This window comes from Choloepus didactylus, chromosome 15, assembly GCF_015220235.1.
Source record: "Choloepus didactylus isolate mChoDid1 chromosome 15, mChoDid1.pri, whole genome shotgun sequence".
Lineage (NCBI taxonomy): Eukaryota > Metazoa > Chordata > Mammalia > Pilosa > Megalonychidae > Choloepus > Choloepus didactylus.
Window position 1 is genome coordinate 5,372,058 of NC_051321.1, and position 17,721 is coordinate 5,389,778.

The 17,721-nt window shown below is 53.6% G+C and overlaps 1 protein-coding gene across 4 annotated transcripts in view; it reads right to left on the reverse strand.

The window, feature by feature from the left end:
* The window catches only part of PTPRE (protein tyrosine phosphatase receptor type E), a 173,367-nt gene that overhangs the window by 19,696 nt on the left and 135,950 nt on the right, over positions 1-17,721 (reverse strand). For 3 of the 4 annotated variants that reach the window (XM_037803932.1, XM_037803930.1, XM_037803931.1), the window contains 7 exons: positions 16,857-16,965; positions 16,557-16,624; positions 14,689-14,825; positions 8,516-8,606; positions 4,805-4,881; positions 4,100-4,136; positions 2,305-2,402 (listed from right to left, as the gene is read on the reverse strand). In XM_037803932.1, coding sequence (XP_037659860.1) covers positions 2,305-2,402; positions 4,100-4,136; positions 4,805-4,881; positions 8,516-8,606; positions 14,689-14,825; positions 16,557-16,624; positions 16,857-16,965 — 617 coding nt within the window. Of the gene's footprint in view, positions 1-2,304; positions 2,403-4,099; positions 4,137-4,804; positions 4,882-8,515; positions 8,607-14,688; positions 14,826-16,556; positions 16,625-16,703; positions 16,825-16,856; positions 16,966-17,721 lie in introns of those variants that run through there. The other variant, XM_037803933.1, reaches the window with a different exon arrangement.

The window sequence follows — 17,721 nt, forward strand, 5'->3', positions numbered from 1 at the left end:
CCTGCGAGGACAAGGCTGGGGTGGGATCTGCAGTGGACGGGCACATTTCCACATCTACTCCTTTCCTTTACCTCGCTCCCTCCAAAACACAATTGGCGGGGACTGACGCTCCGCGAGGGAGGAGACCGGGGCTTTCTGCACACCTTCTCTAAACAGGGGACCCCGTAAAGGGGTCACGGAAAAGAGCCTGCAACTGAACACGCCTCGCCAGCAGCTGACAGTTTATCCTGGAAACCGCCGCGTGGCCCTGCACGCAGTGGCGTCCCAGGATTACTAAGTGTATAAAGCGGAAGGTACCCTGCTGTTCTCCACAGACCAGACCCTTGTTTCCAACTGTCCCCTGCCACCGCCCCGCTGCGGGCTGGTCCCCTCCTTCCCAGGAGTCTCTGGAGCAGCAAACGCCTGGCAGGTCCTGGTTTGGGGCGTCTCGGCCCCACCCAGGCCCTGTGAGAGCCCACCGAGATCCTCCCCCCAAAAGGGGTCCGAGTCCCGTGAGGCAGCTGGCGTGCGTCCAAGGCCCCCAAGGACCTGTGTTTATGTGGGTGACGTTTTCGTGTTCTGCCCCCACCTCCTCCTTGCAGCATAGGGCACCTTCCCTGCCCACCCTCCGTCTCCCACCCCCTCTCCCTCCCTCCCCCTCCCCCCCGCCCCCCTCCCTCTGTGGTAGATCTCAGGAGATGCTGCATTTCGCAACCCTCAGCTCCGGATGTTGAAGCCAGGGAGCCAGACCACAGCAGAAGTGTAAGCAATTAAGAAAAAGGGAACTCTGCTGAGAAACGATTTCATCTGAAATGGTAAAATGTAAGATGCAGCAGAAGCCAGCCCTGAGTCAAGGGATGGAAAAATCCAGTGGGAGGCCGTGGAGGGAGATCAAAAGGCGAACGTGAACCGAGCAACAGGGCGACGGAAAGGGGGAGGTGGGGGTGCTCTCCGGACCCCACTGCTCCTGCCCTGGCCTCCTCAGGCTTCCTACTTTGAAACAAGCCCCGGGCAAGGCTGCTCCCCGAGGCCCATTGCCAGTGCCTGCCTCCTTCTCCCCCTCGCTCCAAGGGAGGGCCACCTCCCATCCCGGTTCCCCGGGAACCCCAGCTCCCCTGTGCTCTCTGCTTCCGGTGACAGAGGAGCACAAGGGCAGGGCTTACACCGAGCGGGGCTGGCTTACTCTGCCCCGTCCCAAGTCTGCAGAAAGCAAAACCAAAGCCTCCATCCCGCCCCCGCCGGAGACGGCAGCTGGGGGCTCTGTCTGTGCGTTTGGTGTGGAACTGAGTGGAGAGGGTGGCACCGTGGGACCAGAGGCTCCCCGGTCTCCCTTCCCGGAGGACGCTTCCCCCCACCCCAGGCCCGAGGCCCCCAAGCTGGTGAGGGCCTCGAGGGCAGAGGCCGGACCCTGTGGCCTGGGCAGCACAGACTCCACCGCCCTGCCCTGAGCCGCTCCTTCCTCCCAAACTGCCCGCAGCTCCTTTGCTCTGGCCCTTATGCTAGAACATGCTAGAAGAAGTCTCCTAACTGGCCGCCCCACCTCCAGCGAGTCTCCCCTCAGCTCCCCAGTGCCCCTCGCATTCCGGAGAGCCTGAGGTGCCCCTCTGCCCGTTGTCAGCTCGGCATCCAGCCCTGGGCAGAAGTGGCCCCAAGCCCCCCGTTTCTTGCTATACTTCTAGCTGCCCTCCCTTCTGGGTCTGGGCCCACAGATTGCCCAGGGAGTCACACCACATCCCTCTGCCTCAGGTTCTTCCCCCTCCCTGGATTCCAGAAAACTCCCTTCATTCTCTGGAGGTGGGGCGGCCAGTTAGGAGGCTGTTGTTCTAGCACTTTTTGTTTGGCGTCTGCTTGCTGACCGCCACCACGGCCCTGGGCAGGAGCCCGGTGCAGGGGACCCGAACCACACACTGTGAACACTGTCCCGTGAGTGGATCAGCTGCAGCTCTTCTGACAAGACACGTGCATCACTTCTGGAGTTAGAAATAGTTCCTTAAATGTGTTTGGATGACAGATCAACATCCCCGCAGTATAGCTTGTTTTTCAAATGCAAAGCACAAACTCATTCCTATTTAGAGTCTGAGGCCCACCACTAAAATCCTTTGCTCCAGGCTGGGGACCAGCCTCAACTGAAAAAACAAAGCTCTTGCATCATTTTTATATCATAGGCAAGAACAGTGAGCTGCTAGGAGCACAGGCCTTATTTCAAGATAAAAATGTTGTAAGCTGTGGGTGTTTTTGTCTTTTTTTCCTTCAGTGATAAGAAGGGAGGGAAATAGGAAAAGGAAGTGGTAAGAAGCCTCCCCTGGAAAAGGAGGCTGAGCTTACCTCTTTTCTCTCCTTCAGGTTCGTTAACATCACAATGGTTGCAGACTTTTGTTCCCAGATCATTCTCCAGAAGTCATTCACTGTTTCCTGCTTGGGGCCTGTGCGTTAGAAGATAATCCCAAAGTTAGAAGACATAAGGGAAAGTCAGGGGTCCCAGACCCTGCTGCCCAGGGTGGGGGTTCACTTCCACCAGGGAGGGGGCTGGGAGAGAACCAAGGGCCTCCCAGGTCCTGCCATATGGTGCCCACGTCAGCTGGGAAGTCCTCGGGGAGAGACAGGGGAAGACAGATAGACACACAGAGACTGTGGGCCCACCAACTACCCTCCTTTCCAATCCCCTTTTCCTCTGCAAAAAATCTCCACCTCCCCTGCAACCAAGGACATGTGGCTGAAGTCCCTGGGGAGGGGATCTGAACAAAAGATAAAGTATCGCTAGAACAAGGTCCTCTGCCCTTGGCGCTACTTCCTGCCTGAATGCAGACACAATGCCCGGAGCTGCGGCAGTCACTTTGCAACCCCAAGGATAAGAGTTACAGGCGAAGGACCATGGAGCATGAAGATAAAGAAGCTTCTCTCCCTTGAGCTGTTGCCCTCGCCCTGGACTACCTTCCTCTGAGTACAAGAAAGAAAAATACACTTCTGTTTGTTCAAGCTCACATTTGTCAGATTTTCTGGTTTCCAGCTGGGCATACTTCTGATGTACTCTGTGTGCTATGTATAAGCATGTGTGTCCCCCTCTTTATTGCTCAGGAAATCTGCATTTTAACAAGCTCTGCAGGTGACTTTGATAGACACTGAATTTGGTGACACCCTGAGTGAGGAAGGCTGTGGTAATGTGGTTCTAGCTCCAACGGACTGAAAGGACCCGATGCGACAAGGTTGGCGAACTCACAAGGGCAAGGGCATGTTTCCATGGCTCAGACATCCTCTCGGGGTGGCCTTGATTGGAAAAGCTACTCCCCCTCCCCAACCTTGGGAGTCACGTGGAGCTCCTTGAGAGAAATCCAGGTTTATCTACGGGAAGTTTTCACAAGCTGATGTAGCAACACTTCAGACTCGAGGGAAGGACAATACATTAAGAAGGCATTCAGACTTTGGGGATTTCACTCTTGAAATCTGTCACTGAGCTTCCACCAGGACTCTTCTATTCCTTGCCTCTGAATACAAAGTTACTTTAAACCACTGGACCATGGGGTGCCACGGGATGTTGAGATCACACAGGCATGGAAATGGATATGTGTGTATGTCTGTCCACAGTGCACACCTAACACATCTCCTGCACCTATACTTATATGAAGTATCTACCCCCACCTTGCTATCTGTCTTGTTGCAGAGGGGGGTACACTCCCATGGGTTCTGACTCGTCTGCTTTCTCAAGCTCTGTTCGTAGGATGAACATCATATTGCTTCTCAAACTTGAACGTGCTGATGAATGTACCAGTCAGCCAGGAATTTTTGTTAAAATTCAAATTGTGATTCAGCAGGTCTGAGCTGGGCCTGAGATCCTGCATTTCTGAGCAGCTCCAGGGGAGGCTGACTCACCTGGCCCCTGGACCCCACATCGAGCAGCGAGGCCCTGTGGGATTCAGAGCGTCTTTGAATTCCTTGTGCTTAGATGCACGAGCGTCGACGAGCATCAATCAACTCTAATCACGCAGTATAAAAGTAGCAGTACACATCCATAAAAAACCTACGCTATAGAAACTCTTGTTGTTGGTATCAGAGAAGGAAACAATAACCATCTACCTCATTTTATCAAAGGAACATTCTGAAATTAACTTAATATGAAGCTTACCTTGAGCTGCTATAAATTTATTCTTTTCTTTGTAACCCTAGAGAAATAAAACCAAAATTATACACTTTCAGAATTATCTTTGCTGAAAGGATTTTTTTTGTAGCTGTTGTTTTTGTTAGAAACATAATACTCATTCATCATGGAGATTTTGGAAAATGCAAAAAATAGTTTAAAAAAAAACACAACAAAACTCACCAGTAATTTCAGAAATAACAAACACTATTTTAGTATGTTCTCTCTCTAATCTTTTTTCTGTGTTTTCTGTGTCATTCCCAGTCACACACACATATGCAAACATGCTTTCAAGTGTTCATATGTTATAAACGCTTTTATATTCTATTTTTAGTGAGAATTTTAGAATTTATATTAATAATCCTTTAAAGTTTAATTAAAATGGATTTGTAGTACTCCACTGCACATGGCTTTCCCACAACTTATTTACCTGGTTCCCTCCCGTTCTATTTTTTGGTAATATAAATAATAGTGTTGCACGTCCTTGAACACTTATCTTTGTTCTTGACAACAAATTCCCAGATGCAGAGGGAGTTTTGTAGGGCTGGCTGCTGTTCCTTCTCCTGGTGCTTTGCCCAAAGTGCCCGGGAGGGTCGTGACAGTCCCCACTCTTGGCACCGGAGAAGGAAGTGCCCACCGGCCACGGCTGACAGTCACAACTCAAACGGTCCCGCGTGCGCGTCAGCGACTTACATCGATGTAGGAAGCGTTGACGTAGTCTGAGCCGGGGTTTCCATCCCCTTGGGTCAAAATCACCCTAAAGTGATCATCTGGAAAAAAGAACCTGCCACGTTAGGGAGGGCACCCCGTTTGCCACGCAGATCCTGCCTGTCAAGTACCAAACGCTGGGAAGGATGCGGCTAGGTCTGACCCACGACCACGGGCTAGATGTGCCGTCTAAGTCCCCACCGGGCCTGCTGGTGTCGGGAGGGCGCACCTGTGAGCTCAGCATCCGGGACAGGGCCGGGCCCCCAACAGCTGCTCCACAAAATCTGCCGGCCCGATGACAGAGGGGAGCGTTCCAGGGACCCAGGACTGACGACCATCCCAGAGAAACACAGGCAGAATGTGCCGAAGTCCTGCAGTCCAACGGCCATGTTTTCGGAACCCCAAATGGAGCCCTGGTATTCACACGTGTGTGTGCACTTAGGAGGACCCCAGGAGGGGACAACTGGGGTCCGCTATCCCAGTTTTCCCAGGAAATGACCTCTGTAACTCCGGGGACAAGAGGACATTGGAGTCCAGGGATAGCGGACTGTGGACACCCTCTGCACCCCCATGTCTGTCTCCGGAGCTGGAAGTGAGGAAGCTCACGCACACTGGCTTGGGTGTGTCGGGCCTCTTGCTCGGAAGGTTCCGGCCTGTGCCATGAGCATTTTCCAAGGAGGGAGTGTTGACCAGGGTGTGTACGTTTGTGTGTGTGTGTGTGTGCGTGTGTGCATGGGAGTGCATTGGAGAAGTTCAACTAGGGCTGCACTGCGACTTTTGTGGGTCCTTTTCCCCATTAAAAAATATAAAATTTTAAATTTTACAACTGTGTAGGTATAAAGAAAAATATAATCTAGTCTGGGGATTACATTTATTTATTGTTCTTCTGAATTAAAAATAAATGAGAACATTTTCATGGGCCTGAGGCCCTGGTTTTGGGGTTGTGCACATGGGAAGGACAGCCCTGACTCTGCAGCAAAGCTTGCCAGGGGTTATTTTTGCTGCCTACCTAGAAGGTGCTTAATTTGTATTTATTGGGTTAATTATTGACCTTGTCTCACGTTTACAGCCGTTTTCTGGGCAATCCTGTTGCCAGCCCATCCAGGTCCTGTGGGGTGTCAGACCCTAAACTTAAAACCTGTGAGGATTCTCTGTGAGACCCTCCAGCTCATGGGCTGACAACCCTGAGGCAGAAACAGCTTCTGTTAACCACATATAAAGCGAGTTGGAAATAATTTGGAATAATTTGGGCTTTGCAGACAGCTATAGGAAAGCAGAAGGGGCAAAAATAGCCTTTGGTTAGATTTAGAATCTCGCAGTTTCTAAGAGCTTCCTGTCTCTTTATTCTAAAAAGTCACACATCACTTTCGAAACATAATTTCCTAAAATTATCAGCCTTTGGCAGTTTTCCAGAAAAGAGAACACTCTCTCTCTCTGGCCACTGGCCCTGGAGCCCAGACGCAGGCTCAAGTCCAGCCTCCGGATGCACCAACACGTCCAGACCCGTGTCCTCAGGGCTCCCCAGAGCTCAGTTCACGACTGCACCATCGGTCCAGCCCAGGGGCATCTTGGAAATCCGGCAAAACCCTGTGCTCGGCTTGGGGATGGTTGGGAGAAGCAGGGGAGGAGGGAGGTGGGTCCCTCTCTCTCCCACTGGCCCTAACCCCCACAGTGAGTGACAGCAGGGACTTTCACTCCTGGGATAGGTGAGCGGCTTGGGCCCCAGGGAGCAGGCCCAAGAGCCCCTGGCATGAAGCCCCCAGGACCCAGCACACCTCTCCCCTGGGCCAGCAGCCAGACAAGGGGCACCTGTGCCAGTGGCTCAGCAAAATAACAGACACGCCTTTTGCTCGGCCTTGCCCGCTCCTGACGCAAGTGACAGATGCCACCCAGCCGGGCACAGCTCACACCCCTGAGCGTCTGCGGGACCCCCTTCTGGAAACCCAGCATCTCACACGATCAGAAACGCAGCCATGTGCTGGCAGGGCCCTTTAGCCCTTTTGGGGCTGTCAGCACTTTCAAGTTCCTCAGTAGGAAGGGCTGGGGCAGGGCCCCTCCCTGGGAAGGGAAGGGAGATTTTGTGGGGGAGGTTGAGGAAAGTGCTTTGGCATTATAATGCAATCTGATGCTTGCAAGAAAGGCCAAGCTATTTCCTAGTACAAGCTGTAAAATGTGGAATCTAGCTTGGGGAAGAGCTTCAGGAGATAGGAAGGGAATTCGATTACGTGGGTGATTCTCAGGTGAGGTGACCTCCAAACCTGGTTGTTGCTGTGTTTACAGTGAGGTCCCACCGCATAAATGCTCTTAACTAGCAATGTACATGCCACCCTGATAAAGGGTTCAGAGTCCGAAAAAGCACGCAAAGACCCAGCAAACTTCTCGGTGCTAGTAGGTCCTCAGCACATCCATCTCGTAAACCAAGGAATAAAGTGAACTAATTAATTGAGACTAATTTCTGAATATCTAGCTTTTCATGTGACCCCAATTATTCCAAAGTTCCCAAACCTTCTCGTGCCACAGTCTCCCTTTCCCTTCTTTTTTCCAAACCACAAACCTTGCTCCTCCCCTCCTCTGCTAGTGCATATCCAAGCTCACTGCAAATCCTATTCACTTTACCTTCGAAACGTGTCCCAAATCTGACCCTGGCCGGAGCCTCCCTCAGAGCTCAGGGATCCCCAGACTGGTTCCCCTGAGCCACTCTCGGCTGCCGCCATGAATCTGTGTTGAATGACGGCTATTTGAGTAATTCCTCTAGTTTTAACTGGATCGTAGGCTCATGATGGCTTTTGTAAAAACCACGTATAAATCCAATGCACGCAGAATGGGAAAGTTATTTCTTTAACATGCTGAAAATGCAGGGACCATACACATCAAATGGACCCTCGCTGCTTTTTCATTCAGACCAGATGGACTCAAATCTGATCCCAAAAATGCAGCCAGAGCTAAGCCACTGAAGCCTGTTTCCCACCTGAGAAGGGCAGCTCCATGGAATGCAGGAAGGCCTAGGGCTCAGGATCCAAACCTGAATCTGGTGGAACCCTTTGGAGGCTGCTGTTTTGACAGCCCCGTGGGAACAGCTGACGGGCTGGGGAAGGAGGTTGCATCCGCCCAGGCCGGAAGAGGCAAAGGGGCTGGGAGCCTGCAGGGCTTGTCTCGGCAGCCAGGAAAGCTGTGAAAGCCAGTCCCCGGGGCACAGCCCAGCAAGCTGCAGCAGGCAGCAGGTGCCCTGAAATGAGCCTGGCACAGATCTGCTCCTGCCTGCCTGCTCCCCTGCCACGCCCACCTCCTGGCACCCACACTTCCCCAGCCCATGGCCACCTTTTGTTGTTGTGGTTAAAATCGGGCTGATGCTAAGCCCCCCCACAAAGCTGCCCAACACCCATAGGTTTCTTATTCTGTCATTTCTGCTGTAGACGGGGACCAGGCTTGCATCTTGCAGGTCGGGGACCTGACTACTGGTGCAAGCAGCTCAGGCCTCACCGGTGAGCACAGGCTTGGCAGCCAGACCCACAAACTGGGCGACCGGCACCCAGAGAGAGTCAGGTGCCGACACTAAGCGGTTAGGCCAATGCAGCTCACTGCAAAACCACAGTCCTGGGGCAGCTTGCAAGGCAATGCCGAGATTAGTCAAAACGCCACTGATCATGCAAAAAAAAAAAAAAAAAAAAAAAAAGAAGAAAAAAAAGAAAATCTTACTGGGAAGGATGTTGGGATATCTGTTTTTTTCTCTGTTTTCTTCTCTATTTGCCAGTTCAAAAGTTCCTTGTACGTGTCCAGATGGCAATGACTGGAAGAAAATGTAGAGTTAGCTCTCAGCGATGAATCCAAACGGCAGCTTTCCTCCTCAGGCGGGATTAAGAGAACAAGCCTCAGAACAAACTGCCTTCTGTCCATCCGCCCGTCTCTGCCTCAGAGCCAGTGCCAGGTAGAGGGCACAGAAAGGAAGGGGACCCAGGCTCCAGCTTCCCTTGGGGACCCCTCTCCCGGGACCACTGGTGCAGGGACAAACAGTGACAGCCAGACACAGGCCTTGGAAGGGCACAAAAGCGAGACTTGCCCTGCATTCCCCACTGTACCCCCAAGACCCACAGTCCCCGGCCCAGAGCGGGAGCCCCACAAATATTCACAGGCTGAAAGAAACAGAGCTCTGAACCAGGTGACACGGGGGCAAGGGACCGTGTGGGAGGGAATCAGACGGGGAAGCCGTTCTTCGCAGTGGCCCTTTAGGTTGGCCAGTGATTCTGGGAGGGGAGAAAGGGGACTTAGATGGCGTCCCAATCTCCCTGAAGACTCGGGATGTGCACGGGGCATCAGCAACATTGGCATCGGCTGGGGCTTGCTCAAAATGCAGAGTCCCGGGCCCCATCCCAGACCTGCCGAATCAGCACAAGCCTTTTCTCAGGGTCCCCAAGCGGCCATGGGCACCGAGCACTGGAGAGGCACTGCCCTAAACCTGCTGGCTATGTCAGATGAAGACCTGGAGGTGTGGGGTTTTCCCTGAGGCCCTACAGCTGGAGAGTGACCCGGCAGGGCTGAGCTCAGGAGTCCTGACTTCCAGCTCTTGCTGCTCTGTGGAGCTGCCTCTGATTCTCGGTTGGCTCCCGCCTGCCGTCCTCCTCATGGATGTGCTCCGGAGAGCTCCTCCTCACACACAGCGGGGAAGGGCCTTCTGAATCCCAAATCAAGTCCTTGGCTAGGAAGCCCGTCACAGCCGGGCCCAGGCCACTGAACGGGAGTCACGTGCACTTAGACATGACATGCCCAGCTAAGGGCTGGTCGCCTGCTCCCGCCTTCACAACTCGCCTTTTAGGTGACTCTGTGATTGCCCCATTTTATACTGGAGGAAACTGAGGCCCAGGGAGGTTGCACAGCTGTCCAGGGCCATCCTGCCAGCCAGTGGCAGGGGTGAGGTGGGGGCTCTGCAGCCAGGCCGGAGCGGGCACTGGAGCCACGGGAGGGGCTCACTCTCGCAAGTGTGGGAAAGAGCTGTGTCCTGCCCTAAGTCCTGGGCAGAAGGGGCATGGCCCTTCCCTGCATGGCCTTCCATCTCCCCCTCCCACTGCCCCCTCCCAGCACCCCTCGTATAAAATGCCCTGCCCCCCACTTTGCTTGCACTGTGGGTCAGGCCATCTGACCTGGTGTCCATGGGGCACCCCAGCCTCCCTCTCCTGGGACAGGGGACTTCTCCATCACAGACTCAGCCCCTGCCAGCCCAGTAGTGCTCACTGTGGAGTGCCCTCTTTGCCCTGTTTGGGGACCACCAACCCTGCTGGCCGCTGGACTGCACCCACACATTGCCTTTGCAGAACATTCTAGAGCCTTCTCTTTTTCTTCACTCAAAGCTTTTTTGATCTTGGGAATAATGTGCACCTCCCTCCTCCTCCTTGGAAGGTGAGGTGGCTGCAGGGTGGTGGGCTGAGGAGATGCCGGGGTCTGAGCAGACAGGGGGTGGACCTGGCCCGGAGGCCCCCGGCTGTGGGGCCTGAGCAGTGGCCCGAGATCTTCAGGGTCTGGTCGGGGGCCGGTGATGCCCTCAGGGAGGGTCGGGCAAATGTTCTGTCCACTGCACACAGGCCCCACAACCAAGCACAGGATAATCACCAGCACTAACTGGCCTGGCACTTTCTCGTCCGTTGGTCCATCCGTCTGTCCACCCAGGGCCTCCGAACCTCTGAGGGGCTCAGGAGGCCTGGAGGAAACAAGAGACACCCTGGGAGGGGGCTGCTGTGACTCGGTTGTCCCTGCAGCATCCAGTTGGGGACTTGCATGGAGTGACTGTCAAAAAGTACTCTGTGTTTGATCGTCCCCTTACGTGAACAAGCTGAGGAGGGTTGGCGGGTTTGCTGTAGGTGAGACTTCATTTCAATGAGTGCACGAGCCACGTTCCTTTCCCTTCCCCCTTCCACAGGGCTCCCGGCTGGCTGTGGCAAGCCCGAAGGCAGGGGCCGTTGGTTCATTGTGCCGGGACCCCCTCCCCTGTGCCTGTCCACGACACTGTGATGGGCCAGGCTGGCCCCAGGGAGCCAGGCCGGGAAGATCCTTTCTGGAGAGGGAGGTGGTCTCTGCCCCAAAGGCACCACTTGCTGGGGCTTCACCTGGCCTGGACAGCGTCTCCAGTGGCGGGAGGGGAGATGCAGAGAATGGAAGTTCACAGAATATCCTCCCTCAGTGATCTGTTACGACAAAGCTGTCAGGGTAGGGGTTATCCTTGTTTTGCAGATGGGGAAACTGAGGCAAACAGCCAATTGGTTAAGCCCTCAAGGCTGGTAAGAGACAGACCTGGGGCACTGTGATGGTTTGAAGCTGTTACGTACCACAGAAAACATCATGTTTTTAAAAGTGAATCCATTCCTGTGGGTGTAGACCTATTGTAGGTGGGACCTTTTGGTTAGGTTATTTCCACTGAAGTTTGCTCCAGATGGTCTTAATCCTCTTATTGGAGTCCTATATGAGATGAAATTCAGAGATGCACACAGAGAAGCTAAAAGAGAGAAAGAAGAGAAGCCACGAGAGACAGAAGCTGAAAGAGAGAGGACACAAGGAAAACAGAAAGTCACAGACAGAGCTGCCAGAAGCTGAAAGCAATGAAACCAGGGCGAGAAGGACTGGCAGTGTTGCCACATGCCGTGCTATCTGACAGAGGAGACCGGGATCACCAGCACGCTGTCTTCAGAGTCTGGGTATCGTCTTCATGAGGCACTGATTTGGACTCTTTTACGGCCTTGGAACTGTGAACTGTATGCTGATAAATCCCCATTTAAGAGCCAACCCATTTCTGGTAAGTTGCATTTCATCAGCTTTAGCAAACCCTGGTGGGCTGATCCCAGCCCCACTCTGTGAGCGCCCCACCCCACGGACCCCAGTGTAAAACAGGGTTAAGTTTAGCTTTCACATAAAGGCAACATGGGATAGGGAAAATGGAGACTCGGTGGCAGAACTGGCTTAAACTGGCTCCGTGGTAAAGGGAAGGAGAGAGAGAGAGCCATGACGTACGCCTAGAACCAGCACAGCTCCTTATATGGGAAAAATAACCAGGGTTACTGGAATGTAAAGGGATGTGGGGGTATAATCAAAGACAGGAACTCTTGGTGGGAAATTTAAAATAGTTAACTCTCTCGGATAGGCTGTACAATTTAAATCCCAAAGGCAGACTAGTTAGCTCTCTTGGATAGACTGTACCCTCTGGAGTATCCAGCCAATGGAGAAACAGGAGAGGGACTTCCGTGTTAGGCTTAGGATAAATATTACTGTGTTCTTTTGTTCGGGGCACCTGCCACATTTTCGTTTGGGCGCCCGTTCTTGCAAGATTGTGAATAAATTCTTTCCTTCTCCACAATTGGGTGAGCATTTATTCCTTTTTGCTTGTTTCTCATACCCACTACCAAACCCTTTTACCCCACATCAAGGTCCCCTGGGCATTGGATTGGCAAGACCTAAATCTCCAGTTACCTTTGGATCGAGCCTTTGAGACTTGCCTGTCTCCCTTTCATGGCTTCTGGGCGAGATGCTTGGGGCAGACTTGGGTGAGAAGGAAAAGAAGGAAAAGAAGGGGTGTGCTGCTCAGACCCGAGACGCCATCTGAGGCCTCAAGAGAGGGCTGCCTGGGGTGGCCACAGAAGCCCATGAAAGCTGATGCCCCACACACGAGGTGCTGGGGCTGGCCTTGGGACATGGCCAGCCCCATATTTTATAGGGGAGCAAACTGGGGACAAAAGAGCAGTAAGCGAGCCAGGCCTGGGCTCCTCACCCTCGACTCCAAGTCCAGTGCTCTCACGCCCTTCCATATTTCCACCACGTCCTTCACTAGCAGAGAGAACTTGACTGTCCCCCTGAAAGAGCAGCTCAGAGGAGGGGCCAGGACTGGGGGTGGGAGGAAGCACTCACCTGGCATACAAAATTTAAAGGGGTGCCCCCCAAACCCTGTCATCAAGATAAATAATATTTCCAAGGAATGCTTCTAAAAAAAAATCAAAATGGATACAAACAAATCCATGATGATCCAAATATCAAACTTCTAAATAAAGGTGTGGGTGTGGGTGGTAACAGTGTGGTGACAAGCCACACCGGAGCCCGAGGTGGCAGGAAACATCAGTACGACGGGTCCTGCCTTTATTTACAATTTTTCCATTTGGTTTGTCACGGGTTGACTGCATCAATTTTGATATTTTTAAATGTTGCATTAAAATATTTATTCTGACTACCAAGTTTTTTTCAGGCCCCCTTAAATTCTGCACCCCGAGGTGAGTGCCCTGCTCACCTCACCCTACCCCAGCCCTGCTCGCTGGGGTTGCCCTTGCTTTTGAGAAGCCACAGAGCCAGGGCTCCTGACTCAGAGCCCCGGTCAGCAAGCCCAGCGCCCAGTGTCCACACAGAGAAACAAATGTGCAAGAGGAAGTGGGACAAGGAGGGCGGAAAGACGTCTTTCAGATGCCAACTCAGAGAGTTAAATCTTGAAAAAGGAGGATTCAGCCTTCTGTCGTCAGGCGGAGAGGCTGCCAAACAATGCTGCTTGCAGCCTCCTCTCCGTGTGACCTAATTTCTTAAGGAAAGAGAACACACTGGGAAACAGTAAAAAGGAAGCAAGATAAAGGCAGATGAACCTTGTGTTAGAAAGGAAAAAAACAGACCCTCGCAGGAGGCTTCTGTGTGAATAGTCACATGTCTGGGGCAGAATTCACGCCATCTTCAGAAGAAATAATTGCACAACACCTGGCTGTTGACAAAGGCCGTTGTCTGTGCTTCAGGGTCAAGCTGTAAGGTATGACCTGCCTCCATCCCCACTTTGAAGACGAGGAAACAGGGCGGAGGTGGGTTAACTCAGGTGCAAGAGGCACGAGGCGCGGCCACGCACCAGCCCGTTCTCCCGCCGGACACCCAGTCCTCTTTAAGCTCAATACCCGGCACAAGGCCGTCGACAAAAGGACAGAGACGCACAGAACAAAGTGCAAAACCCGACCAGGGACATATCTCGGACAGCACTTCCCAGCGCCCGTAGGTAATAGAGTCACGACGGGACGTTAAGCAAAGAATTGACTATAGAAGGGGAGGTGCTGTTCCTGTGCAGTTGTATTTGTTGCTGACATTTTTGGTGAGAGAAGTGTGGGCACTGTCTGAGTTGGCTGTATCTGCCTGCTTAGCTGTTACCATTGCTAAGTTGATGGAGGTAGTTCCTGCAAACAGCAGGGCGGGATGAAAGCAGGTAGTTCACGCTTATGCACAGAGCAGACATCAGATTGGCATCCACGGGGGAGCAAACACTCCTTCAAGCAGCCCCGGCTGTTTAATGGATGTCGTGGCGGTTCAGACATTTACGACACCCATCAGATTCCCCAGCTCTCAGAGGCCTCTAAAAGCAAGTGGTGCCTTTGGGGCAGAGACCACCTTCCTCTCCAGAAAGGATCTTCCCGGCCTGGCTCCCTGGGGCCAGCCTGGCCCATCACAGTGTCGTGGACAGGCACAGGGGAGGGGGTCCTGGCACAATGAACCAACGGCCCCTGCCTTCGGGCTTGCCACGGCCAGCCGGGAGCCCTTGCAGGACCAGGTACCGTCTGGCTCCTTGGCCCTTTGTCTGCTCTATGCTTAGGCCCTGGTTTTCCACGTGATCTCACGGAGACATTTCTATCATCGTCGATTTTAAGACACGGCCCTCGGAGTTTCTGGGCTGGAGCCTCTGACCCAACCGCCCCATTTAATACATGAGGAATGAGCACTATAGAAGGGGAAATGCGGCGGAAAGCAGGGTTCCTGACTCCTGTTTCTGGAGCAGTGTGATAAGTGATCTTTGGGATAAGTTCTCCTTAGCATAACATCATATTTTACCGCGCTGTGCTGCACGACGAGAAGCCAGAGGGGCCCCTCCCCAAACTCACGTTAAACTCCTCCCGAAAGCGCTTGCAGTCGTCGGCGGAGCGGACCCGGATCTCCTCCTCCAGGTGCGCCACGGGGATGGGGAAGTACTTCTTGGGTCCCGAGGGGGATCTGCTGAGCAGCATCACTCTCTGCTGCTCTGTGGGACCAAGAGAAACACAGGGACCCTTTAGCTGTATTCCCAGATGGTTGATTCAGTGACCAGACGGGGAGACGGCGCCCCACTGAGAAGCAGCACAGCTGGAGGAAGGACACTCGCTGAATCACGAAGCCCTGGGCTGAGCAGGGCTGCGGTGACTCAGCCTGAACGTCCGCGTCTGGTAATGCAACAGCATTCCTCAGTGACGGTGTCCCTCTGTCCACCAACCATAGACCCCTAAGGCCCCAGCTCACTCCACCACACCCTGTCTCCCTGCCCTCCAGCCCCTGCTCCTTCCACAAAGGATTTGAGGCAGCTTCAGGCTCCAGTTCCCTTGTGGAAATAGACAAGAGCTAATTCAAGGTTTCTAGGTGCAAGCTCGGAGCAGATCCGGGATCTCTGGGACACGAGCCTCCCTCGGCCTTCTCTTCTTTGTAACAAATAGTCCCACTTACTCAGATCCAATAGACTTCTGGGGAAATTAGGAGAGACCGCTCTTGTGCTAGGGGGGTTAGGGGGTGCATTGAAAAGGGGAAGGGTGGGGCTACAGTGGGAGCTCCTGGACAAACTGCTGCAACAGTCTCAGAGTGAGAAACGAGTGGAAAAATCACAAGCACGCACTTTTCCCCTGGGGAAAGAGCCGCCGTGCTCGTAGAGGTCTCCATGCTAAATCCATTGTCACATTTGCAAACGGACCTGTTTCTACCTGCTGAGTCTTTCAGAAACTCAGCCAAGGATTCCACCAGACAGACCCGCGATGGCAGTGAGCGTGGCTGGAATTCTCCGCTGCTCCCCAACCACGCCCTCCTCCTAGTCCTCAAGGCAGAGGCACCCTGAGCACAAGCAGAATGAAACGGGCAGGGCAGGGGGCTGGGAAACTGGACGGGATGGTGGCCCCTGGAGGTGCGTTATGTGCACGGGCGGCCCAGACGTGCAGCGCTGCAGCCTGCTCTTTGGCCAGGTCATTCGCTGCTGATTATCTCTTAATCTCAGGGTGGGCTGTGAAATCTCATGTGAAGTCTGACAGCATGTTTGCTCACGTAAACCATCCTAGAGTGGAAGTGACTACAGGAAGTTGTAGTCACCAGTGCAACCCATGGTTTTAAAAGTGTCTGCTGTATACACCTTTCTCCACCATCTCAACGTGTGAGAAAGGAAAAAAAAAGTGCCTTTTGTAAACGGAACTGACAAGTTAGTAACTGTACTTAAAATCTAAAAGAAAAGTTGGAAATGTCCCAAATGACTCTAATCCTCTATAACCACAAAGCACTTTAGCAGGGAGGGGTCCCTTTCTTTCAGCTTGATCCTAAGACACTGCTGGATTTTAGCTGAGTGCGTTTGATTATGAACTGGACCGTCTCATCCTGGGATGATTTTAAAGAACTTACTGGAAAAAAATTTATGTTGAAACCCTATGAAACCAACAGGATATAAACAGTTTCTCCAAAGAAACCTCAAACGAAAATATTACTAACGTCTGTTTCACGCCACAGGCCAAAATGATCCCTGAAGCAAGATTTTAAAACAGAAATTCTAAGGTTATAACAAAATTGACAGCATCAAACCAGATGAAAGAAGATGAAAGTCATAAAGATGAGGGAATTTTAAATATACTTAAAAATGTTAAATGCACACACACACACACACACACACACACACACACACACACACCGCTGTCAGTTAAGAAAGCCCACATTTGGCCCCAAACCCCAGCCCTCGGTGTCCCCGTACCTTGCTCTTCTAAGATCCCGTTGGGCATTTTGTCAGCGCTGACCACGGCTTTCCTTTGCTTCCTGAACCTTAGAGGCACAAGACGCGTTAGGTTTCAGCAAATCCCGGTTTCCCAAGAGCCAGAAGCCCCCGGCCGGCGATACCCACCAGGTGAGCCGGGAGAAGCTCTTTCTGCTGCTCATGGCTGAGCCGCGCCTGGAGCCCGGCCGGCCCGCCCCGCTGCGTGGGCCCCACGCCCGCCAGGAACCAGCGCATTTCCTCCTCCGCCCGCCAGGGCCGGGCAGCACCCAGGGCCCCTACCTGAAGAAGTAGGCGGCGAGCAGCAGCAGAAGCAGCAGCAGCAGCAGGGGCAGCAGCAGCCAGGCCAGCAGCGGCTGGGGGGCGCCGGGGTCGGGCGGCTCTGGAGGGCCTGTGGGGAAGAGGCACGGCCTGTCCCCCTGGGCGACCCGAGTGGGGACGCTGTGGCTCCGGCCGCAGGAGGAGTAGGGCCTGGACAAGGTGAGGTCCCTGACCCAGGCTGCACCTTGCAGTTTGCACAGTAGTGCCTCCCCACCCATCATCAAACTTTCCTGCCTGAGACCAGAACCCCACTTTACAGCCTGTAAGTGGTTCTACAGTCAGGGTCCACGGGGCCCTGTGATGTAACAGACGAGCAGCTTTCGTGGGCGCCGTCAACACTGAGAAGGTCTGCAAGGCTGGGGGGCGGTGATGGCTCAATCGGGACGAGTCCCCAGCCCCTTGCCATGGCCTGTGTCCCCAAGCCCCCATGGTGTCCACCTCTCCCCCTAATGAGGATTGGGGAAGTGTGGGGCCCTCTCTGCTCTGTCCAGGACAACACTGGGGAGGGGGCCCTACCCACCCTGCCACTCAGCTCAGGGCCCAGGGCCTTAGGCAGGAGCTCGGGGCAGCTCTTGGGATCAGAAGGCCTTTTGGGCCCTGGTACTTAGGGACCCTGTCTCCTGGGGCTGCGAGCTCCCCATATCTACCTCCACAGGGGTTGAGGGTCATCACCCCTGCCCTGGACCTCGGGAAAAGCTGGTCACCAGACCCTGCCCTCCTTCCACATCAGTCTTCACACAATTGCCAGGCTGAGCGTCCTCCTTCACAGACAGTCACTTCCCTGGAGCCCAGCTCGGCAGCCCAGGCCCTTTCCCAGGAGCCCAAA